The sequence below is a fragment of the Cervus elaphus genome, chromosome 8 (genome assembly GCF_910594005.1).
Source record: "Cervus elaphus chromosome 8, mCerEla1.1, whole genome shotgun sequence".
Lineage (NCBI taxonomy): Eukaryota > Metazoa > Chordata > Mammalia > Artiodactyla > Cervidae > Cervus > Cervus elaphus.
This window is the reverse complement of record NC_057822.1, coordinates 5,761,455-5,788,180: the sequence shown is the minus strand read 5'-3', so window position 1 is coordinate 5,788,180 and position 26,726 is coordinate 5,761,455. Positions and strand designations below refer to the sequence as shown.

Here is a 26,726-nt window from a genome sequence, read left to right as displayed (position 1 = left end):
CTGTTCAGCAGAAATCAACACAAAGCAATTACCCTCCAATTAAAAATTAAACAATAAAATAAAAAGTAACTTGCTATGAATTAGGGAACTATTTAAAGAGTAGAAGGCACGCATTGGGTGGATGAATAATAACTGGTGATTTGGTCACTAAGTCGTTTTCGACTCTTGCGACCTCATGGACTGTATAGCCTACCAGGTTCCTCTGTCCATGGGATTTTCCAGGCAAGAAGACTGGGGTGGGTAGCCATTTCCTTCTCCAGGGGATCCTCCAGATCCAGGGATCGAAGCGGGGTCTCCTGCACTGCAGGCGGATTCCTTACCAACTCAGTCAACGACAGTAACTAACGGCCACTAAACTGCCTGCAGCACCAGAGGAGGCCTCCCCACAGGACCCGCCAGTTGGATGGGCAGGTCTGCGGGGCGGTGCCCGCTCACTCTGCCAGCACCCCTCAGGATAAGCGGCGAGGCCACGAGAAAGGGGACGCGAGAGGGTCCTACAGCGGCCGTGTGGCCCTGCACCGTCAGGGGTGAGGAGCTGGGCAGTGAGGGAGCCCACTGGTGGGGACGCATCTCACTGAGATGGTGAAAAAGCAGAAAACATCAAGTAAGTGACAGAGATGGCAAGCAGCTGGTAGTTTTCCGTAGACAGCACTAAACATTTACACATACGTGACACACGCGTATCATTTTTACCCCGGTGGGAGGCAGTAACACAGTGCGTAACAGAAGAGCTCTAACATCAGAATGCTTAGGTTTAACTTCTTGCTCAGAGTTTAGTTTCATGACCTCTGCAACCTTGGCCAAACTATATCACTTCTTTGAGATAGTTCTCATCCATAAAACAGGGATATAAAATAATAAAATAGTACCCACTTCAATGATTTTTTTTAGGATTAAATGAGATAACTAACATATGTACCAAGCAAGTATAGCACAAGTGAAATATTCAATAAAAGTTCCCCATTATTGTCTGAAAATAGCGACTGTATTCCTAAACACTGGATGCAATTTACTATGTAAGTTTATATTAAATCCTTTTTGTACCATGTTTTCAGTAATTATGATTATTTTGTTTTTTGTTTCTATTATTTGATCTATGATTTGGGGTTATCTGTGACTACCTTCTGCCTCATTTTACCCCTGATTAATCAGGAGGAAATGGTAACCTCAGTTAAGTATCCTGCTTCAAAACTGGGGATTCACCTAGTGATCAAAATGTGTCTTTGTTTTGAAAGTACCTTGCCTAGCACTTTTCAAGATTGTCCTTTTAGGGGGTAAATGTCCGCCCCCCCCCCAAAAAAAAAAAGCTTAAGGTTTTGAGACCCTGATACCTGATCTGATATCCTTAGAACATGAAACCAGCAAACAAATAAAACTCATGGTACCTACCTGCTTCTGCACATCTTTAATTTCTGAACACTCTTCCAGTCTTTTTAAAACATCCTGGGTAATCAAGAGTGCATCTGAAAAGATTTTTTCATTTTCTAGAAGAAAATTCAGCTGGTAATGTTTCCCCTCATACTCTGAATGTAAAACAAAACAAAATTTAAAAAATCAGCGGCTGATTACTTGAAATGCTTTTTACCAGTTTAAGCTGAGAACTTTTAGGTCATGCACTGCATTTATAAATGGTATCTAACATATCAATTATGAGCAGCAGAAAACACCATTTCTTACAGCTTCCTCCTGTGCGTCATCTTCATCCTAGTTAAGATAATGGGTAAAAATCAAAAATGGTACATGGTCATTTCAGTACAACACTGCTTCTCTGCCCTGTGGCTCACCTTCAGGCTTCCAACACCTAAAACCACAGACATGCTGAAAGGAAGAATGACCTCCTACGACTATTGCATAGGATCTTGGTTTCCAATCTAACAGTGGTCTTTGATAAATTTATCAATGAAACAAAAAAACTCATAAAGGTCACTGAGTCCCGTAATAGAAGGATAGGTTACAAAACGACGATTAAGTGAATATTACCTTGTTCTGTGCTTGCTTCCTTTGCCTCAATAAAGGTTTGTACAACAGGGCGGGAGGGACAAACTTCAGCTGAGTGAGACACTGGGGTGTCTGTGTCCCCCTGAACCTCCTGGGCAGCGGGAGGATCCACTCTCATCTCTTGACCAGCCGTGGGGACCCCGTGCTTCACCTCCACTTTCACGGGGCCCCCTGGAGGAGTAGAGACCTCCGGGGAAGTGTGATGCTCTCCAGCACCCTCGGGGGAAAGGATTTCCATTTCGGGCTTCTCTGACTCCTTGCTGGATGGCTCTGAGGATGGTGTGGAGACATCCCTCACCACCTGACCCTGGACAGAGCAGCTTACGAGGCTGGTCAGAAGGTTTTTACAGCTGACAGCCACGTCGAACATCTGTAGGCTGTCGGCTAAGGAGATGATTTTGGAGAAGTTGTGCTTGCCCACAGGCAGCTTGCCGGTGTACATCATTTCTAGCAAGAGGGCAAACTCCTCGGGGCTCACGACGGATGCATCGATGGAGATGGTGTCTGTGCTGTCCAGCAGGGTTTTGAACAGGAGGCTGGCAGCAGCCAGGACCAGTTTGTGGGCCCTGAAGTAGATGGTCCCGATGGAGATGGTGCAATCGCAGAACTGCTGCTCCTTGCACAGCGTGTAGAGCTGCTGCAGCAGCTGCCGGCTGTAGTTGGGGAGCTCCATCACATCGGCTCTGTCCGAGGACGCCCCTTCCTCTCTTCCAGCAGAAACACTTGGTGAGGGTCAGCATGCAACCCTGGAGGAACCCCCAGAAATGCCACGTTAACACTTCACAAGCACACAGGGAAACGCCTTGAATGAAATAGTAAAATGAACATGCAATTCACTGGTTCATTCAGCCAATGCTGCTGAACAGGAAGGGCTGGGTGCACTGAATTAATCGTCATGATAACTGGCACGCGTTTAACCGCCTGGATGGGGCTCGGCTTGGCATGCCATCTGGATGATCTCATTGATCCTTACAAGATGCTCTCACCTTCCCATTTTACAGATGAGACTGAAGCTCAAAGAGACTGAGAGAACCAGCCTAAGGAAAAATAGCCATTAAATGGCACGCCCATATCTCACTGATTTCAAAGCTGTAAGTAACAACACTGCTGACTGTGTCTGCTCTCGAGTTCTCAGCCAACTGAAGGAGACAAACACACAAGAGCAGGTTTACAACACGGCCCTGACCTGCCTGCAGCGGTGGACACAGGTCATCGTCCCCACCCTGTGAGATGCACTTCACCCTCTGGTTCCTTTGCAGGGTCCTCTGCACCACTCTGGCCTCTAAAGTTTTCTTTGCTCCAGGACTGTCATCTCACATCTTATCTTCTCTCTCATCTGATTCCACACCTTTGAAACACCTAAATCCTGACAGCATTCAGATTTATATCTCTAGCGCAGGCCTTTCCTCTGAACTCCAGAAGCACACTTGCAACTACCTACTAAACATCTCCAACTGGAGGCCCGATCAGCTTCTTAAACTTAAATCCACACTCCCCTGCCATCTTCCCCCCCCACTTCACAGCAATTCTGTCCCTTCTTGTTGTTCATATACAAAACCTGGAAATCATTCTGGACTCCTGCTTTTTCTCATGTCCCTTATCCAAGGCTTTATAAATCCTGTTGGCTCTACCTTCAAAATATATCCCGACTCCAATCACTAATCACCACCTCCCCTGGCTCTACTTTGGTCAGCCCGCGCCACCATCACCTTTTATCTGGGTTACTACAACGACGTCCTATCTGGTCTCCATGCCTCCGCCCCTTCTGAGCCCTACCTCTCTCTACCCAACTCTATTTCCAACCCAGGAGTCAGAGTCATCTTTTAGCACACAGTCAGATACCGTCACCCCGTACAAAAGCATGCATGGTTCCTGGTCTCAGAGTAAAAGCCAAATGTCAGAATTTGACTCTGGCTGTCATTAGCTCTCGAACTCACCTTCCGCCTCGTCCCCCCTCACCATGTGCTGAAAGCACCAGGCCTTCCTTGCTGATCGTGGAACACACGGAGCACACTCGTGCACAAGCTTCTTCACGTGTGCGTGGCTCACTCCTGCTCCCATCAGGGCTCTGCCCAAAGGCCACATGATCCATGAGGCCTTCCCTGACCACGTTCTTTAAACAGCAGCCTCCTCTGCAACCTCAGAACATTCCATCCCTCTTATTCTATTTTTCATCATAGCTACTGACACATGTTTTTACCACTTACTTATTATGTACCTCCCTTCACTAGGATATAAACTCCATTAGGACAGGAGTTTTTTTTTTTCCTCATTGTCTGCTGTATCCCAGTGCTTAAAATTCTGCCCAACATGAACACTGTTGGTTAGTTGGTGGAATGAATACATGAATAATGGGAGGAAATGTAATGACAGAGATTTGTACCTAGAAGCCAGCTTGGGGGACAGGGATATTCAAGAGTCAGAGTAAGGTTTCTGAGGAGGAGCTAACAGCTCACCTGCCTTAAGAAATGAGTGAGGGGGAAAAAGGCATTCCAAGCAGGGAAGCCTGCGGGAAGCACACAGATAAGAACACATCACACAGTGGCAGGAAGGAGGTTTAGGAGCGGGGAGTATGAGGCGATCAGTGATAGTGGGACATAAAGAAGGGGCAGGGAGTGTCAGGACATGAACCTGGAGAGGCAGGCAAAGGTCCTGCCCACAGAGAGGTACACAGACCACGCTTAGGAGCTTGGATTTAGCCTAATGGCAGTGAGGAGTCAATGAAGAGTTTGAGGGACTTTAACTAGGAAAGGCACGTCGTCAGATACACATTTTGGAATATATCATCCAAGCGACACTTGTGCAGAATTTGAAGGGGATAATGCTAGAGTCAGGCTCTATTACTGCAGAAGTTCAGGGGAAAATCATTGAGGACTCTGACCAGCAGAAGTGGGAATAGAAGGGAGAGAGGTAGCCAAAACTATTTAGAAAGTGTAACTGTCGTGACTTAGGATCTAAGAGACGTGAGGGAAGTCAGAGACAATCCCCAGGTTCCTGGTTTGGGGAGTGAGTCATCCAAAATGATCCAGATAACACGAAAGAGATAGTTTAGGGAAGGAGACATCTAGTTCTGCTTTGGGTTTGAGGATATTATGATGATAGCAAAACTTTACAATCTCACTTGTATAAACTTTAAAAAAACTACAAAAAGGATGGAAAGACATTTATCAAAACAACAACGGTTGCCTTTGTCAGAAGGATTATGACTACTTTTTCACTCTACCACTATTTCCTTATTTTCCCACATTTGAAATTGACAAATAGAGTGAAAATATTTCCAAGTTCTGGTTCCCAGGTTTCTAGTCTGGCATGTAATGAGATTAAAAGTCACCATTCTACCCTAACAACAAGTGAAAAGGTATATGGAAAAATCAACAACACTTCTCATCTCTGTCAGAGAAGTGAAGTCATTGGGCAAAAGCACTGCCCCCAGAATTGGAGAGACAGGCAGAGAATCACAGCTTCTCAGAGAGAAAGGCACCAGCAGAAGTCCACGGGAAGTGGCACCAGAACAGGAAAACTAAGCTTAAGGTGACAAAGTGATAGAGGCTCAGGGTGGACCAGTCTGAGGGTGAAAAGCCCCAGAGGGATGGCGTCATGATTTTGTGAGTTTTAACTCCAAGAGTCCTACTGAGTTCTAACAGCATATCCTGGAGAAAAATTCCCTTCTGTTCTGGCAGGAGGAAGGAGAAAGTAACCATATTAAAATATGAAAAAGCATTCTGTTCTTCTCAACAAGGTCTAGAATCAGAAGAAACTATTTTACCAGAGTCTAACCTACTTGGAGGAAGGGCAATACCCAATTTCAACGTCAGCCCATTCTAGTCATCCTGTACCACTTACAGGTGGGGCAGGGGGCCGGGAAAAGCACTGGTGAGGTTCACAGTCCGGGGGCATAGGCTGACCAAGAGGCTGAGACCCTCTGTCTATAGGACACACTTCCTCCTCCTCACACCTTACCACCTCAGTGTTCTAAACATACCAATTAAAAACAGATTGTCAGAGTGGGTCAAAAGACAAGACACATCTCTTACGTTGCCTATAAGAAAACCACTTAAAGATGCATATCGATTATAGTGAAAGCTTTCTACCTAAGAACGGTTGCAAGGCAGGGATGTCTCATTTCACCATCGCTTTTCAGTATCATTCTGGAGAAAGTAAAGGTATACATATTAGAAGGAAGGCACAAAACAGTCTGTTCACAGATGATATGACTGTCTGTGATGAGATGATATATAGAGAATCTGAAGGAACTGATAAAGAAAGTTAATACTAATAATAGCAAGATCGCAGGATACAAGGTAAATAAATATAAAAGTTAATTGCTTTCCTTATCAGCAATGAATAAGTGGAATTTGAAGCTAAAACATTCCCATTTAAGTTGCACCCCAAAAAGTAAAATTTAAAAAGTGAAATACTTAAGAATAAGTCTAACAAAATATATATAACATGTATATGAGAAAAACTACAAAACTCTGAGGAAAGATATCAAAGAAAAACTGAGTAAATGGAGAAATATTCCATGTTCATGGACAGGAAGACTCAGTGTCAAGATTTCAGTTCTTCCTAACTTGATCTATAAATTCAAAACAATCCTAATCAAAATCTCAGCAAGATATTTGGTGGATACTGACAAAGTGATTCTAAGGTTTATATGGAGAGGCAAAAGATCCAGAATAGCCCACTCAGTATCAGGGCAGAAGGACAAAGTAGGAGGACTAACACTACTCAGCACTCAAACTTCAATCCTCAGCGACAAAGCGACAGTAGTCTAACCGTGCGACTGGTCAGAGCAGATAAAGACCCATTAAATACAGTCGGTTCATCTTAGACAATGGGGCAGAGTGTGCGACAGAAAAAAGACGTATTTTCAACAAATGGTGCTGGAACAACTGGACAGCCGCATGTGAAAAAAAAAAGATGAATCTATTAAATAGACACAGACCTCATAGCCTTCACAAACTTAACTCAAAGTGGATCACAGACTTAAATGCAAAAACACAATACTATAAAACCCCTAGAAAACAGCATAGCAGAAAACCTAGATGAACTCATGTATGGCAATGACTTTTTAGATACATCTCCTAAGCCATGATCCCTGAAAGAAATAACAGATAAGATGGATTTCATTAAACTTAAAGAACTTCTGCTCTGTGAATGATAATGTTAAGAGAACGAGAAGACAAGCCACAGAGCAACAATCTAGGAGAAAATATCTGCAAAAGACACATCTGTTAAAAGGCTATTATACAAAACATACAAAGAATTCTTAAAAGTCAACAATAAAAAATAAACAACCTGATTAAAAAATAGATTGAAGACCTTAACAGACATCCCACCAAGAAAGCTACAGCTAGCAAGTAAGAATATAAAAAGATGTCTAACTTCATATGTTATAAGGGAATTGCAAAGAAAACCTATTAGAAACACTAAAACCCAAATCACTGACAACACCAAACGCAGGTGAGGATGGATAGGAACAGGAACCGCTATTCACTGCTCGCAAGAAGACAAAATGGCACAGCACCCTGTAAACGGTTAAGGAGTTTCTGATAAAATTAAACACGCTCTTACCATACAATCCTACAACTGTGCTTCTCGGCATTTACCCGAACAAACTGAAAACTTACAACCACACAAAAACCTACATGCAGATGCTTACGGTAGCTTTATTCACAATTTCCCAAACTTGGAAGCAATCAAAACATCTTTTACCAGGTAAATGGATAAACTGTGGTACATCCCAACAATGGAATATGATTCATGCAAAAAGAAATGAGCTATCAAGCAATGCAAAGATGTGGAGGAAACTTAAAAATGCGTTATCAGTAAGTGAAAGAATCCAACACAAAAACGTTACAATATGTATACAACCATACTATATTCTGGAAAATGTAAAATGATGGAGATTGCAGAAGATCAGTGGTTGCCAGTGGTTAGGAGTAGGGAGGGATAAACAGGTGAAGCACGGAGGGTCTTTAGGGCGGAGAAACTATCCTCTATGAAACTACTATGGTAAATTCATGTATCAGACACATGCCAAAATTCATAGAATGTATGAAACCAAAAATGTACCCTAATGAAAACTAAGGACTTCTGGTAATAATCATGTATCCATGTAGGCTCACTGATTGTAACAAATGTATCACTGTGTTTCAGGATAGTGGGAGAAGTTGTGTGGGGACAGGGTTATATGGGAACTCTGCACTTTACTCTCAATTTTGCTGTGAACGAAAAACTGCTCTAAAAAATAAAGTTCTTTTATTTAAAAAATAATTTCCAGTTAGGAATGTAAATTTTTCAGTATTAATCACCCCAAACTATGTAGTGTCTAACACTGTAGAACATTCATGAATTCATATAATTTTTTAAAAAGTTTATTCAAAGAGCATCTTGAGAACCAAGTAAAAACTACTAAACATGATGTGGTTTTTCTAAAGAACAAATGATACCAAAAGAATGTGATTTTCTTCCTAAGGCAAGAAATAGGCTTTATGGATTATAATAAGTCAAAAGTAATGCAGACATAAATTTTTTTAAACAAACATATTAATAAAGAACGAGTTACTGGGATTATATTTTTAGGATAAACTAAAACTTATTCAAAATGTTGCTTTGGGAGTCATTCTTCTGGTCATTTTTCTTCAGTCTTTCATTAGATTAAAAAACACAGAGAGCCACCAATGATCCCAAGGGAGGTATTTTGAGCATTAACTACAGTTTTTTTTTGTGGTCAGTTATTTCATATTTTTGTAAACAACTAAGTTAGATAAGAAAATAAAAAATAACTGTAACAGAAAAAGCAACTGAGCAGGGTTTAAAAAGTTGAACCAATTTATGTCTATTTTAGTAGACACTAAAAACATGGTTATAAACTTGAGCAAGAAAAAGATAATGGGGATAGTTAAGGCAGAATAAATTCAAGGGTGATCAAAGGTTACTTAATGAATATACGTTGGTAAAGTTGAAAGTTTACTGAGATCAACAGGAATACTAATTAAAGGAAAGACTTGACAAAACGGCACACTGGGCTGATGTAAATGGACCTTTTCCTCCCACTTCACACGCAGAAACGCTGGATAAAACACAACAAAAAAGCTTTTAACATATATAGTCAAACTTTAAAAAAAAAAAAAAAAAGGGAAATCCCCAGGCACCTGAAATGAAAGTAACATCAAAATCAAAGCTGGAACAGTAAGTGGGATTTGAGACCATGGTGGCCCGTAGGGTTTTAAACTCCAATACAGAACTTAGGCTTGGAGGAGAAAGCACTAATGCTCACATGGAGACTGGAAATATCGCTTCAGGCAGGTAGAATTTAGGGGAGTTGGAACTGAGACCCTTGTACAAAGCCCAGAGCCTCAAATACCTACTCCTCCTTGATTTGCAGTCTGAAAAATCTCACTGGCTCAGGGAAATGGCAATAAAAGTTGCTAATTATCTGGTTCTTGAATAGTGGAAAAGGCACTCACAAGAAATCTAAAACGTAGGCCTATGACATAAAGGGTGAAGGATCCAAATTTATATTCTGTATCACACAAGAATCTTGAGCTGAAAAATTAACATAAAATCTGGTCTTTGACATGCAGGAGAAAAAAACCAGAATACTTTCATAACCCAAAGCACAGAGACACACAGGGAAAAAGAAAAACATAGACAGAAAAGAGCTCACTATTACAAACCATATGAGGAAGACCTGAATGTGAAAGGTAAATTTATAAAAGCTACAGTAAAAGATATCAAAGGGTATCTTTGAAGCAGGAGTAGGGAAACTTCTTAAACACTGCCCCAAAAGCTTTAAAAAGCTTTTTTTTTTTTTAAAATAAAAATATGAATTTGACTATATTGATATTAAAGGTTTCTGTCAAAGAACTCTATCTATAGGCACGATTAACAGACAATGGACAAATGGTAGAACCAGGAGATATTTGCAAAGCTTAAAGACAACAAGGAATTAATTACTAGAATATATAAGAAATTCCTGGAAACCTTCAGTGAAAAAAATTCAATGGGGAGAAAAATGGGCAAATGATATAACAGCAATTCAGAAGAGAAGCTTACTTAACTGGCTAACAAGTAATAGTAGTTGTTATAATAGCAGTAAAGGCAGTAATATTTATTATACATTCCGGGAGTACTTATTATATTCAGGAATATGCTTTACATATATTAACCCATTTTATCCTCTTAACAATCTAATGATGCAGATGCTATTATTATTCCCTCTTACTAATGAGGAGACTAAGGTCCAGAGAGGGTAAGTAATTTCTCTAAAGTCTTACAGTAACATATAGTAGAACATAAAATTGAACCCAGAGTAAAATTGGTGGTATATAAATTGATATAGCGATTCTGGAAAAACCTGCTGCTAATATTTAGTGAAATTTTCTGTGCATATATGCCTTGTGCCCTAAGAATCATATTCCTGGATAAATTTCCTTCAAAAGTTCTCACATTGGTTCATAAGAAAACATAGCCAGAAAGACCACTGAGCCATTGTTTTTGGTAGCAGGGAAACAGGAGGTAATTTAGAGGTCAATCACTAGAAGAATTTAGTGATATGCAGATAGACATGTAGAATATATGGGCTTCCCAGGTGGCGCTAGTGGTAAAGAACCCGCCTGCCCACACAGCAGACATAAGAGATGTAGATTTGATCCCTAAGCTGGGAAGATCCCCTGGAGGAAGGCATGGCAATCCATTCAAGTATGCTTGCCTGGAAAATTCCATGGACAGAAGAGCCTGGCAGGCTACAATCCATGGGGTCACAGAGTCGGACATGACTGATGTGACTTAGCATGCACACACATGCAGAATATATACTATGCAATAGACAGCATTAGAAAGAAGCAAACAACTAGCTATTAGAAACATGGATGGATCTTAAATACCCAGTTGAGTGGAAAAAATTACAAACAGAACACGACCTAGAGCATAATATCATGTATGTAAGTCAAAAACACATAATCAAAACAATAAATAAGATAAAGTTACACTGCAGCCAAAGACATTTTATCAAATACATCAGAGTGGGTGCTGTAAAGGGGAAGGAAATGGGAGTAGGGGTTGGAGGTGAGGGAGGAAAAAAAAAAAATCAAACACGAAGAGCCTTACCAAAACAGACAGATGTAGAGTGTCACAGATGAGGAGGATTTCTGTACACCCCTAAAAAGCAAACAATAAAAACAAAAAGTCAGATGAGGAAATGAATTGCCACATGGAAAGACATTAGATGCAGGAAAGAGCACAAATGGCATCCCCAAGAACTGGAAATCCTAAAAATTAGAGAATACTATGAAAACACTATAAATTGTTTAGTTTATTAATAAACAGGCAAAATGAAGCTAAGTCCATAAATAAAGAAAAAGATAATATGAAAAAAGAAAAGGCAGATGTGAAAAAGAATCAAAAGAACTTCTAGGAATAAGTTAAGTCACTGAAATTCATCTATCAATGAATTAAACAGATTAGAGAAAGCTAAAGAGAAAACTAGTGATTAGGAAAAGAAGTGTGAGAAAATGGCTCAGCAGGTAGCACAGTTAAAAAAAAATCCAACAACCAAAATACAGAAATCTGAAAGAGGTTAAAGGCCATGGAAAACAGAATACGAAGGTTTCACACGCATCTCAATAGGCGTCCCTGGTAGAAATGCTGAAGAACACATGGGAGAAGCAATTTGATTGTGTAATTTCTGAAAATGCTCAAGAATTAAAGTCAGACATGAGTCTTTAGAATAGAAACTTGAAAATATCAACAACACTGAGAAAAAGAAATTGTAAGCAAACCAAAAGAAAAGATTATTAACAAGAGAGTGACAAGTTGACTGATACAGACTTCTCATTAATAACAACAGATATCAGAATAAAATGGAGTTAACAGTTTCAAATGTCAAGGGAAATAACAATTAACCATGTATCTATATACAGGTTGAACTAAAATCACCTTCAAAGATAAGAGGCTCAGAGACTACCATTGAAAGAATTACTATAAGAAGGAAACTGAACCAAAAATAAGGTACAGAATTTAAGACAAAACACCAAGTAGCAAAGAAATTGCTAAACATATTCTTTAGCCTCTAAAACAGTTAAAATCAGAAAGACTGACAACACCGAGTATGTGGGCATGTGGAATGACTAGAACTCCTACACCTCACAGGCGAGAGCACAAAACATTACAAACGCGCTGAAGAACTGTGCGGAGGTTTCTTACAATAAAGGATTAACCACTGATACAAGCAAGGACACGGATAAACCCTAAAAATAGTACGTTAAATCAAAGAAGCCAGGCATAAAAGGGTGCGTACATATGACCCTATCTACAGGAAACAGACAGAGGCAAAACTGATCTACAGTGATAGAAACCAGATAGCAGTTGCAGAGGTCGTGGGATTGGTGTGGGGGGAGGGAATTAAACAGAAAGAGACACAAGGAAACTCTCAGGGAATGGAAATGTTCTATGTCTTATTTTGGATGGTGGTTAAAGAGTAGGTATTGGTCAAAAACTCCTCAAGTAGAACTCATCGTGCTGTGTGTTAATTCTATCTCAATAAAAAAGAAATTAAGAAATGTGTTGGTATACCTAACATATACCAGCTATTTTAAATGGACAAGGAAGGGGAAATTAAAAATGAAGAGAATAATGACAACCACAGTAGCCACCATTACTGCATGCTTCTCATGTGCCAGGCGCTGTTCTGAATGCTTTGCATCTATTACTTCATTTAGTCTTTTCAACAACTCTGTAAAGTAGGTACTCTTATCATCTTCATTTTACATGTAAGAAAACTGTAGCACATTGAGGTTATACAACTTACCTAAGGTCACACAACTAGCATGTGGCAGACCTGGGATCCAAACTCAGGCAGTCTGGCCCTGAGGTCTACATTCATAAAAATCCACAGTCTCTCTGAAATGAAAAATGAGGATGAGAGAAGAAGAATGAGAGTTAAAATGTTCCAAGGGCCAAGGGGATGACAAAAATAAAGATTAACTTTAGCTCTAGGCTTAAGTGAAGGATGGATGCTAACAGGTAAGGAAATAAGGGAATAAAACCTGAACAAATATTTGCAAACAAGAGATATAAAAATGAGTTAAGAAAATGTGATTTTACTACAATAGTAAGTGGGCTTCCTTGGTGGCTCAGGGGTAAAGAATCCGCCTGCAATGCAGGAGACCCAGTTTCGACGCCTGGGTTGGGAAGATTCCCCTGGAGGAGGGAATGGCATCCCACTCCATTATTCTTGCCTGGAGAATCCCATAGACAGAGGAGCCCGGTGGGCTACAGACCAGAGGGTCTCGAAGAGTCGGACACAACCGAAGCAACTGAGAACCCACAGCAGCAAGTAGAAAAGGGGGAAAGAACAGCAAGGAAAGCGTGGTAAAGAGAAAGCAACCTGAGACGGCAGAAGTAAGTCCAAATGTATCCGTGATCACAATAAAGCAGCAGATTAAACTTTCTTGTTAACGGCAGGGAGATTCTCTGATTGGATTCTTAAAAAAAAAAACACACAGCCATATGCTGCTTATAAGAGAATTAATGTGTGGGTGTGTTTACACTTAGAACAGTGCCTAGCACACAGTAAAGACCACATGTGTTGGCTGCGTTATAATTACCTAGACAGACTGAATCTTCCTCATTAAATAGTTTTGAAACTACCCATCTGACATGACAGCTAAAGTACATATCTGTACATAAACAATTAAACTATATAATCTTTGCAGATCACTTTCAAGTACAGAATACTGTTATTAAATAAATGTAATATATAATCATCAGGGATACACTAGCGATTTGGGGGCAACTGAAATGTACTACAGAGAGAGGCTAAACTATATTGTCAATCTTACAACTAAAATGTAAAAACCTTTAACATATATTTTACTGCTTCCTCCTGACTCTGCTTGCAAGGAAGTTAAATGGAGGGGAGAGAATATAGCACTAAATATAATGTCATGAAAGTGTGCTTTTCAGAGTTAAGAAACTACAGTGGAACACAGTATGTTGAACTGTTTAAGTGAAGTCTTATAGATTCCTATACAGAGGCAACCTAAGTTATGCTATTAAGCACTTCCTGAAATTGCTAGACTTTGGAAAACTGTCAGAAGTCCCAAGGGAAGAACGTTTAAGCAACAAAAAAGCACCAGAGAGATGGATGTTACTCAAAGGAACAATACTAAAGTCTCAAGAAAAGACTGTACTGATACAGAAGATACTTAGAAAGAAAACACTTAATTGGCTGAACCAAGTGCTGCATAATGACCCAAAACACAAATGGGAATTCAACACAAAGTGGAAACTAGGCCAGCTTTCTAAAAGAAGCACAAAGAGTATTTATTTATTTATTTCAATTTTTATTCTGTCTACTTCCAAAAAAAGGATTTCAAAGTTTGAGAATTCTTTAAGTTACAAAGAAACAACAGTCACGCACACAGGAAAAAAAAAAAAGACAACTGGAAAACCACAAGCGAGAACTAAGTGTGAGCTGGTGAGAAACACGGCATCCCTTCAGTGAACAAGAAGGGATCTAACACCAAAGGGGGCTCCCTGGTGGCTCCGTGGCTAAGGCTCCAGCCTCCCAATGCAGGGTCCCACGGGTTCCATCCCTGGTCAGGAAATTAGAGCCCATATGCTGCAACTAAGACCCAGTGCATACAACTAAACAAACATTAAAAAAAAAAAAAATGAAGAAGTAATATAACACTAAAGACTTATAGTCTTGATATACATCATTTAATTAAAGTAGATGTTCTGAAATCCACAACTGATGGCAATGCCCTTAGTGAGACTCAAACCAAGGCCTCCGCTGCCGCTGCTGGAGGAGAAAAGCCTCTTCTGTGGGCCTCAGGAACTGGACACGCCATTCCCCAATTCACTGCACTTATTTTTTGGGAGGTCTTCAGCCAGCAATACACGTGTCAACCAACAACTATTTATGGGTCAATTGCCTACCATTTATTCAGCCCACTGTTAGGTGCGGTGTGGAAGCCAAGTGAAATATAAAACAATGTCCTTGTCCACAGGGAGTTTGTAATAACCTTGACAGCTTATTTCGACTGGAATGACTGAAAACGGAAGTCTTAAAAGACTCAATCCACCAGACACAAGAAGAGGGAAAGAGAGAAGAGGGAAAAAAAAAACAGATTGATCTCAGTGAGTGGAAAGGAAAGGGAAGGGCTGGAGTTGGTAAATGCAAGTTAGGTACAATTTCAACAGGCAAGGGTGAGAAGGGAGGGAGAATACTCTGGGGTCATGTGTGAGTACAGGCAGCTGGGACTGCCCCCACAGGAAAGGCCTCCAGCGGGTGTCGTCATCATTAGGACACGAGCCAGGGTGGGTCTCCGTATGCGAGAGGGAAGGTGGAGCACTAGACCGCCTAGGTTAGGGAGGCCGGACAATGAGCAGAGGAGCTCAACCTGCACTGAGGGAGGAGCTTCTGAAACAGAAACAGCACAATTAAAGCAGAGCTTTTCCAGTGACAGACGGCATGGTCTAATAGGGAAAGTGAAGTTGCTCAGTCGTGTCCGACTCTTTGCGACCCCGTGGATGACCCCGTGGATTGTAGCCTACCAGGCTCCTCCGTCCATCGGATTCTCCAGGCAAGAATACTGGAGTGGGTTGCCATTTCCTTCTCCAGGGGATCTTCCCAACCCAGGGATCAAACCTGGGTCTCCCACATTGGAGGCAGACGCTTTAACCTCTGAGCCACCAGGGAAACCGCTAATAGGGAAAAGTGACTAGCAATGGGAAGGAAGAACACGGATCCTATGTATACTGTCAAACAGTAAAGTTCCATGGAACACAAGTTGGACCCACCTCTGCCTAGATTTCTGTATCCCAATACCCAAGAAAGAAAAGCCATTCTAAGACTTGGTCAAGGTCCTACATCCTGGTTCTCCTAACAAATTCTGCACTCTCTTTGGGGCACATCTTTCTCATGGTCTGAGATCTCTCTTTGGTCTGGCTCAAAGCAACCTTATCTGCTTAAAGTTCTGTTTTTACTGTTGCTATTGATACTCCCATCTCCAAATAAAATCTTTACTTCTGTCTCGATTTCTGGGCTCTGTTGGAACCAGACAGCTGGAAAGGGTTCTTGGAGAGCCCTATTTATTGCTTTCAGCAAACAGAAGTTCATTACTTTATCTATCACGTACTCTTGTTGCATGACCCAATGGCCTTAGTTCAATCCCTCCCCTTTCTAATGGAGGAAACCAAGGTCCTGGGAGGCTGAGCCGCTCTTTGATCCAAATCAGCTTGAACCCCATGGCTATTTAGTATCTCACAAACAACCAGAGTCAGGTGAAATAACAGGCACTCTCAACATAATTAGAGCAAAGATCACACATTCAGAGACAAGAAATGGGGCATTTGCTACACACAAAAAGACGATTTAAAATGTAAGGTATCTAAGGAATCAGCTAAGTTAAAAGAAAACCACTAGCAATTATTTCTGAGAATGCAAGTAGGACTGGTGAGGTTACAAAAGGGTGACCGTAGCTTTTAGCGGGCCCACATTTCTCGAGTTCAAAAGCAGCTGTCATTTGGTCTCCTCTTACACTGAGGGCCTGAAAGGCAGCAGTATATGGTGTAAGGGATGGAGATTTTATGTTTGATACTCCTGGGTTCATGACAGTATCTTTTTATATGTATTGTCATTGCTATTTCTAATATCTATCATCATCAATCCATCCCAAATGCTAGTCTACTACTGTTCCAACCTTTCAGCTTTGTAGCAATGCCTGAATGGCCTGTGTGCTTTCCTAAGGCACAATCTGGTTACTGGGAGATCTGGGTGTGGGTTTGGAACAGCTCTGAAGCACTGCATACAGCAAGGCCCCTACAACTGGATGAGTTCCATTCAAGAGCATGTTCGTAAGTCCAATCTGTAAGTCCAACAAAGTTAGCCCAGGTACCCAGCTAACACAACTGGCTATAATAGGACTGTACTGTAACAAGTTTATAACACTTCTCATACAAATAACACACAACAAACACAAAAAGTAAAACATTTTTAACCTCACAGTGCAGTATCTTGCAAAGTACAGTAGTACTGTACAATGGCTGGCATACAGGGGCACGTCTGCATCTCTGCAGGTTTGCACCTTGAAGGTTCGGGGGTAGGGGATTTACTGCACTGAAGAGTCTAAGGCAGCTGAATCAGGCCTAAGATCCACCTTTGGGGACTTGGGAGGCTGTCTAGTGAGCTCTATGGTACTCACCATGCAGGGACAGTATCTTGCTATCTACCGGGATTCACACCTCAGCACTCCACTTACCTTTCTCTTACAGACGCAGACTCAGGTCAGGGGTGTCAAATGGCTTGTTGAGGGCCACACAGCTAACAAGGGGCATAAATGAGCCCAGGTCTCTTGAGAAGAACTATTCTCAAGACATAGTTCTTTTCTCTATAATGTGAAGGCCTCGCTGGAGGCCAAGACTTCACTACCACTTCTGCAGATTACTCTATCTTCTAAGAGCTCAGTGGCCATTAAGAAGTACAGCTATCAACTCTTGGTTACTTAACAAGGACACTTACAGTCGCACCCTGAGGGGAACTGGTTAGTGAGCCAACCACAACCACGGGCCCGTCAGCTCAGGAGACCATACTCTCTAAATTACCAATACATGTCTCATGAACAGAGTTAGCTCTGATGGTACCTGCTCTCTCTTTTCATATTCTATCAAATTTCACAAGGATGTTATTTATCAAATAACCACAAATAAGAGCTGCTAATAAAGTACCTTACTATGTTTCTAAGCATGTTTTACATGTTACCCTCTTTAATACTAATAACCCAGTAAGATAGCTAAAGCCAATTTACAATTCAGTTCCAATGGCTGAGAGGTTAAGCAACAGGGCCGAATCAGTAGAAGAACTGAAATTTTAATCCAGTCTGTCTGAGCCTTCTAAAAGCTCATGCCCTTCTACCCACTAGAACAGTCTCTCAAACTTCAGTGTATGTAAGAATCACCTGGGGTCTCACCAAAGAAAAGATTCTGATCCAGAAGGCCTAGGATGGGATCTGAATTCTGAATTTCTAATAAGCTCTGAGTTGATTCAGATGTTGTTTGTCCAAGGAACCTTCTCTGACTAGCAAAACACTATACCACACTCATCTCAAATCACATTTTTTCACATCTAATTATTATCAAATATGTTAATGCAACCCTTCACCCCTAAAGAGTTCTAAGTCATCCTCAAAACCTTCCCTTCTGCACCTGCCCTTTTCTCTAGTCAGAACAGCTCTAAGAACAAAACCTGCAAAATATGGAGGATTCTAATAACCTTAGGTGAATAGCTCTGTGGCCTGGAACCAACCCAAACTCCTTTAGAATGCATTCTAGCGACCTGGACTTCCAGGGATAGACAAGCTTCCTAGGTTGCTGCCAAAGTAAATGGAAGTCAAATTGCTCCTGATCTAGAGTGAAGTGGTCAGCTGAACCTGGCTAAGCCTTGTCAGGTCCTAGGATGGTACAGCCAATCCATAAATGCAGGCTGAACTGGAGAGAGTGAACAGTTCTGGGCTCATGACACCATGTGTGACCTACTGTGACATTTCCATTCTAACTACTATGCCCATCTGTCTTCCCCCATTGAACCAGACAACTTTGCTTGCCTTCCACGGCCTTCTACTCAAATCCCCTGAAAGCTGTATCAAACAGCATTTCAAGGCCTATATTCTCTTTTATGGTATAAAGTCTAAAGATGAAGGCTTAATAATCTGTGCTGCCTTGACATCTGGTAAAATCAAGAGGGCCTCAAATGTCCTAACCACAAATTCCAATACCCATATTTCTCCCGTGGACAAGGTCCCCTAGCCAAACAATCTTCCTTATCAGAGAGGGCAGGTACTGTTTCTGTTTACTCCTGGGCAGTGGGTTTCAGTTTCCTGACAGCCCACAGAATTATTCAACAAGCCAATCACACCCTCTGGCATAACCAAGACGGCATCCACTTTTTTTGTTTTTGATACTTACAGGCCTGCCTCCCACAGCCCTTGGTGTTCACCCTGCTCCTGCGTACACCCGCTGTGTCCTCCCTGGGCTGTTAGTGTAAGTGTTATAAACTGCCGTCAGTCTCATCTGCCAGTGTCCACTGCTGTGTGCTCACCCATCCACACAGCCCTAGGGTAGGAATCCCTCCCTCCTCAGCGGGGTGAAGAGGAAGTGATTAAACCAGCTTTTTTTCCCCCCCAATCCACTGGTCTCTGCTCTTTTTCCTATCCCTGAATCTCTTAAGTGCCTTTGGCACTTAACTGCTCTATGATGATAATGATACTCAGCATTTGTTCTAAGCTCTGTCCATAGACTTCCCCACTTAATCCTCCAACATCCCTATGAGGTAGATCTCATTATTAACCCTAATACACAGATGAAATTAAACTACCCAACAAGGTTATGCCAGACCTTGTCCAAGACCATACAGGTTTGAGCAGCGTTCAAACACAGATCTACCTGTTCTTAATTACTACCTTAGTCTTGAGAGGATTTCTGGGCTCAGTGCCACCATTCTTCAACCCCTCTCATAGACAGAGATGTGTGGCTGGAAGATCCGACAGGATCACCTGAATTTGAGATGTCTTGTCTTTTGGTGATCTCTGATAAAAGATGGATGGAAATGCGTATCTGGGAAAAAGTGAAGTTGGAACAGGCCAGCTGACCTGCCAGGAAGAGATTAGCAGGGGACTTCCCCTCAATGGTTTGAATTTCATTTACCAAAGGTCTAGTTCGATTATCAACCTCATAGATACAAACACCCTAGATCTCAAAGTCAATCAGACTTGGGGAGTTTGGATCAGTTCAGTTCAGTTGTGTCCGACTCTTTGCAACCCCATGGACTGCAGCACAACAGGCCTCCCTGTCCTTCACCAACTCCCGGAGTTTACTCAAACTCATATCCATTGAGTCAGTGATGCCATCCAACCATCTCATCCTCTATCGTGCCCTTCTCCTCCTGCCTTCAATCTTTCCCAGCATCAGGGTCTTTTCCAATGAGTCAGTTCTTCGCATCAGGTGGCCAAAGTATTGGAGTTTCAGCTTCAGCATCAGTCCTTCCAATGAATATTCAGGACTGATTTCCCTTAGGATGGACTGTGGATCTCTTTGCTGTCCAAGGGACTCTCAAGAGTCTTCTCCAACACCACAGTTCAAAAGCATCTGAGAGTTTGGATAGCACTGTCTAAACTTACAAGAGAAGAAATATAAATCAGAAAGTCAATTTATTAGTTCACTTATTAGTGAGATATGCCTACTCTTTGCAGTCATCTGTGAAAGAATTACAGCAGTAAGGTCAAGTATAGTGAGAAATCCCACAAGACACTGCATCTCTCAACATTCAGGGGTGGCCTGGTGTATCTGTCTTTGCCATGGAAGTAAATGTGTGGCCCCCAGGCCAGGCAGGTAGTCTGGGGTCAACGTCCACTGCATGGCCACTGACATTCTGGCTTGTCCCTTCCACTATTAAGTTCCTGGTTTCTACCGTGGCTCCAGCCTCTCTTCTGATACAGCTGAACTCAGCTTTGTCTTTGAGGTGACCCTGTGCAGGTACCTAATAGCACTGACCGTGAGCTAATTTTTCAGTCTTTTAGGACATAGGGACTGCCCTCCAGTTGCTCCCACCCACAGGCTTCTCTTCTGATGCTCCAAACCTCTATCCATAGCAGATCAGAACTACTCCTCCTTCAAGGAGCCTATGCCCAAGGAAGTGCTCAACTTTGAACTCATCCACCTTCTAACTTCTATCTGGGTCATCTGCTTTAGCTGAACCCGATTCAGTCCTTACTCCCTTTCCCTTGGTCTACTCACCTCCTCCTTCCTCTCATGCACTTTGTTCACCTATTACTCTGCATTCTTTCAGACCACTCTGCCACAAATCACTAAAACTTAAATATATGTAGATATATTAATAACAAACATGAATGATTCCTGATCAGAAGGATAATAAAAAAAAATCAGAGAATTTTACAATGAGAATTATCTATAGAGACTATGTAATTCAGCCCTCTCATGTTCCAGATGAAGAAATTGATAGAAATTCAGTGAACTGCCAAGTCCTGTTATCTAAGCAATGGTAGGGCTAGAGCCAGGACCTAGGTTTCTGGGCTTTCAAGCTAGCACTTGAACCAAGTACCAAACTCCTAAGTGTATACAACAGGCCCTCAGTGGGGAGGCTTCCTGTGTATCTGACAGCCTGGCAGCCACTAGTACTAGGTACGTTATTTGGTTTACTAGTTTTTTCTTTGAATGTTGATTTAAATATCAATCATTGATAGCTCTAACAATGAGAAAATAATTATTCTCAAGCCACAGAATTGCCCACAAGTATCTCAGGGAATACATAACTGCAAATTTCCCAATCCACTGCCAAAGGGAGAACTGTAGTAGGGAGGATTTGTGACTTAACAAAAATAAGAAAAACCCAAAAAACAAAAAAATTTTAAGTGACTAAGATATTTAAAAGATATATTAATGAATACTTAACTAAGGTCAGGGTGGAGAAGACCTTTCTATGCATATGGGAAACACAATAAATTTACAAATGATCAATAGATTTGACTACATATAAATGAAAACTTGCCAAAAAAATCAGCACTAGCAAAATTAAAACATAAATAAACACTTCATATCACATGAAGTGAAAAATAAGCAGCTAATATTAGAATAGAATGATAATACAAAAACAAGAAAAATCTCAACATTTATATTTCTTAATGGACAAAGAAAAACAGATAATTCACTAAAGAAACAGTTAACAACCCAATAGAAAAGTTCACCCTGAAAAACAAAGAAATGCAAATCAAAACATTAATACTATTTAGGGGCAATCAATTTGGAAAGGTTCTGCAATGATAGTATTTCAGTGGGAAGCAGTGGTTTTAGGCCATGGACTCTGATTTAGACTTGGGTTTGAAGCCTAACTTGGACACTCAGTCAGTGATCCTGGGCAAGTCACTTTAATGTCTTTACAGTTTTGGTGTGAAGATGAAAAGAGACAATGCACCTTAAATGTTTTAACAAAGTGCCTGTCAACAGTAAATGCTCAATATGTGTTACCTATTGAGATAAATACAATATTTGCACTGATAACAGAGGGAAGAGAGCAATGAGGCAGGTACCCATACAGTGCTGACGGAAGTATAAACTGGTAAAAATCTTTTAGGGATGTAATCCAGTAAGCAACCTGCTCACCTAAAGCTATAAAAAATGTCCTTGGAGAGAGACATGAGAATTTGGGGAGATTGTGGAAAATAGACCTTATATGCATTGTTTGAATGTTTTAACCAGGACGTGTTTTACAGAATATATCTGTAATATAAATCAGCTGTATAATTACAGATTAAAAAAAAGAATGAGTCCCATGATATTAGAAGAAAAAGGTTTTTTTAATGTTTATTCCTTTAGACCTACTTCCAGGAATCTATCTATAAAGACATACTTAACAATTAGGGATATAATAAAATATTTATGCAGAGCAATAGATTTAATGGTAAAGAAATTGGAAACTTAGATATATGAGATTTTTAAAGTAAATATGGTATACAGACATACTATGGAATATTATGCAACCATTAAAAATCAGTCTCTGTATATGATACCTATAGATAGCCTAAGTAATCAAAGGAAAAACAAATTGGACTTCATCAAATTAAAAAACTTCTGTGGATCAAAGGGCACTATCATGAAAGTAAAAAGACAACCCACAAAATAGGAACAAATATTCTCAAATCATATATCTGATAAGGGTCTGGTACCCAGAATATATAAACATAGTATATCAGAACAAAGTATCCAGAACTCATAACAACTCAACAATAAGATGACAAATAAGCCAATTTTAAAATGGGCAAAGGATTTGCATAGATATCTCTCCAAAGAAGACATACAAAATGGCAAATTAGCACATGAGAAAATGCCCCACATCAGTAGTCACAGAGGAAATGCCAATCAAAACCACGAGATGTCACTCCACACCTACTGGGATGCTATAATAAAATAAACAAACAGAAAATATAAGCATTGCTGAAGATATGAAGAAACTGTAAACCTTACACACTGCTGGTAGGAATATAAAATGGTGCTGCCACTGTGAAAAGTAGTTTGACAGTTCCTCAAAAAGTTAAATAGAGTTACTGTATGACCTAGCAACTCCACTCCTAGGTATATACCCAAGAGAAATGAGAATATATGTCTACACAAAAACTTGTACACTAATTTTCACTGTAGCAGTATATATAACAGCCCAAAAGTGGAAACAACTCAAGCGTCCACCAACTGATAAACAAATAAAATGGTGTATAGTTATACAATGGAATATTATTCAGTCATTAAAAGGAATGGAATACTCATAGCGCTACAAACAGGGGTAAACCTTGAAAACCTTATGCTAAGTTAAGGAAGCCAGACACAAGAGGCCACACAGAGCATGATCCCTTTTATATAAAATGTCTAGAATAGGCAAATCCATAGAGACAGTAAGTAGATTAGATTGCTGGGGGCTGGGAGGAGGAGGGATTGGGGAGTGAATGCTAATGGGTGTGGGGGTTCTTTGGGAGTGATGAACATGATCTAGAATTAGAAAGTGGTGATAGTTACACAGGTTTTGAATTATATACTTTAAAACAGTAAATTGTACGGTATGTGAATTATATCTAAATAAATTTTTTAAATTAGGCTCTTGAAGATTTTTAATAACATGGTGAAACGCTTTCAATGTACTAAAAGGAAAAAAAACAGCATGCAACTGTATATATAATTCCAATGTGGTTTTTAAATATATGTAAATGCATACATACATATGCATTAAAAAAGACAGAAAATATATTAAAATGCTAACAGTGGTTGTCCCTACGTAGCGTCACTATGGGGGACTTATTTTCTTCTTCATATAGTTCAAATTTTTCTACAGTAAACATAAATTATTTTTATAATCTGCAAATTAAAAAACCCAGGTATGTTTGCCCAGCTTCAAAGCTAGTGTTATTTCCGACACACTATACACTCATTAGATATTTATTTATCTCCTACCAGGTACCAGGACTTTCCTGGTGGCTCAGTGGTAAAGAATTCCCCTGTCAATGCAGGAGACATGGGTTCAACCCCTGGGTTGGGAAGATTCCCCTGGAGAAGGAAATGGCAACCCACTCCAGTATTCTTCCCTGGGAAATCCCAAGGACAGAGGAGCCCGGCAGGTTATAGTCTATAGGGTTGCAAAGAGTCAGACATGACTGAGCAACTAAACAACTACAACAACCACCACCATGTATTAAGCAAAGTTAAATAAGATAAAATCAGTGCCCACAAGGAATTTACATATGTCTAGTGTGGGGTTTGAGCCCAAGTCCACGGACTAGGAAGGCGAAGACGCATCCGTAAGTTCTGTAAATGCCTGACGCACACCATTGTTCAGCCGCACACTTTCTGAGAGACGATCACGAGCAGCAGGGTAGCTCACGGTTAAAGGCTGCAGGTGGAGTCAGACTACCTGCGTGTGAATCCTGAATGCCCAGTTACAAACTCTGTGATCTTGGGAAAATCACCTCAACTCCATGGGGCATAATTTCCTCATCTACAAAATAGGGGTAATAACAGTACCCCTCTCACTGGGCTGTTGGAAGATCAAAAGAATTAACACAGCTAAAGCACCGGCATTATACGCTGGGGACACAGTAAGTGCTCAATAAATTAATTAGCGGCTAGCTGCCAGCATCAGCCTCACTGTCAGCATCACCACCACCACCTCACCACCACACTCTCAAGGAGGCAGGACACAGTAGACGAAGGACCACTAGAAAGGTTGTTTCCCACATCTCAAAACTGGCAGCTAGCGTCTGCTTCTTGATAAAGCCTATAATAACTATTACATTCAACTAATTTCTTTTTCCGGATTCTCCCAATCTCTAATGAAACTCTTTTTCTGAGATGTTCTGTAAAATACAACACCCAACTGTTCGGCACAACAAACTGCTGTGTCCTCTTATCTTTTGTCTAATTCATAGAAACAAGAGATTTTTTTCAAGGCTATTGTAATGGAAGGCGGCTTTGAGAGGCTTATCTGCCTTTCCCCTGCCTTTCTGGGCCATGCTGCTCTGATCCAGTAGCTCACCCAAGATGACTCTTCACAGGCCAAACTGCAAAATCTCCCGAGCAACATGTTCATCTAATGAGTGACTGGGGATTGTGACTGCATTACATCTAATGCCGACCCTTCCAGCCTGCAGAGTCTCAACAAGCAATCACCACTTCAGCGCTTTCACAGCCTACCTCTTAGGTGCTACAAAGGACCCTTGGCTTTGTCACTGTACTTCTACCTTGATCTGAAAATGTGGATGAGTTCTGAGTTTTTGCCAATCTGATTATGAGAATACACTTTTCTGCAGTAGGGAGTTAAGTCTGGACCACTCAGGAGCAAATTTCAAATTCAAAGATACCCCACCTAATGGAAAAGAGCTCAGGCAGCTAAAGAACATCAAAACAGGCCGTGTGACTCCAGAGGCTGTGCGTTTACCAGTCAAGGTTTGGGGCGCAGTCTGTAGAGACGGACAGCTTGCCCGGGAGGTGCACTGCAGCCTGGTCTCTCTCACCAGCTATACAAACTTAGGCCAGTTGCTTAACCCTCTGGGCCTCAGTTTCCTCACATATAAAATGGGGATAATATTAGTCATATCTCATGGGGTAGCTGCAAGCATGGACTGTAGCCCGCCAGGCTCCTCATTTCATGGAATTCTCCAGGCAAGAATACTGGAGTAGGTAGCCATGCCCTTCTCCAGGGGATCTTCTCAACCCAGGAACGGAACCCAGGTCTCCTTGACTACAGGCAGATTCTTTACCATCTGAGCCACCAGGGAAGCCTGAGCATTACTAAGTCACTGTTAATGAGTTAATAGACATGAAAGCCTTTCCCATAACATTGTAAACATTTATTAAATGCTAAAAGGGAGCATAAAAATACACCTGCCAAATATTCTTTTTACAGTTTTTGGTTGTGTGGTCAGTTCACAGATTTACTTGTTTTTAACCACTTTGCCTCGTCACTTATATAAATTATGTGTGTATCAGTATCTTCTATATGCTACACGTCAAATATTACATAATTTCTAAAAAAGAATTTATAGACAATCACATTGCTAGTTTCACAGCTGAATCAGCTAAGAAAGGGAGAGAGCTGGGCCTCTCACAACAGCATGCTGGACTAATCCGAGAGATTTCACAGAAAACCGTTAATTCACTGAAAATTAATAGCAGATACAAAGAACTGAAACCACCTGCTCCAATTCTCTCATCTGTAGATGAAGAAACTGAGGCCCTGAGAAGGGTTTTAAGACCTTCCAGTTCACTAACGACAGAAATCAGACTCTTCTGTTTCCTCTGACTCCGATACGTATTTTTTAAATGGAAAGCAGTGAGGAAGACATGATGGAAAGGGGGAAAGACAAGCATAGTTTGGAAGGGTTAAGGCAGCAACCTAACCACAGGAGCTAACGTTTTATGAAGATTATAGCCCAGGCACTGTGACAAGCATTTTGCATGGGTGGCCTTATATAATTTTTGCAAAACCTGTGAGGTAGTTACTATTATTAACTCCCCTTTTAACTGAGAAAGTGGAGGCCTAGAGAGATAAAATGACTGGCCCCAAATCACAAAGCCAGTGAGAGGGAGAGTCAGTAAATGAACCCATGCTGTCTGACTCTGGAGCCAGAACCTTTCCCACTGGATATTGCCCAAGCTTGAGAATT

General features: G+C 41.0%; 1 protein-coding gene across 9 annotated transcripts in view; it reads right to left on the bottom strand.

Annotated features, from left to right (window-relative positions):
* ZBTB40 (zinc finger and BTB domain containing 40) overlaps nt 1–26,726 on the bottom strand; it is a 74,735-nt gene that overhangs the window by 36,572 nt on the left and 11,437 nt on the right. For 4 of the 9 annotated variants that reach the window (XM_043909163.1, XM_043909155.1, XM_043909154.1 and 1 more), the window contains 4 exons: nt 12,812–12,903; nt 11,113–11,163; nt 1,981–2,744; nt 1,390–1,523 (listed from right to left, as the gene is read on the bottom strand). In XM_043909163.1, coding sequence (XP_043765098.1) covers nt 1,390–1,523; nt 1,981–2,671 — 825 coding nt within the window. In that variant the 5' untranslated portion in view covers nt 2,672–2,744; nt 11,113–11,163; nt 12,812–12,903. The remainder of the gene's footprint in view (nt 1–1,389; nt 1,524–1,980; nt 2,745–11,112; nt 11,164–12,811; nt 12,904–26,726) is intronic. The other 5 variants (XM_043909160.1, XM_043909157.1, XM_043909161.1 and 2 more) reach the window with 3 other exon arrangements.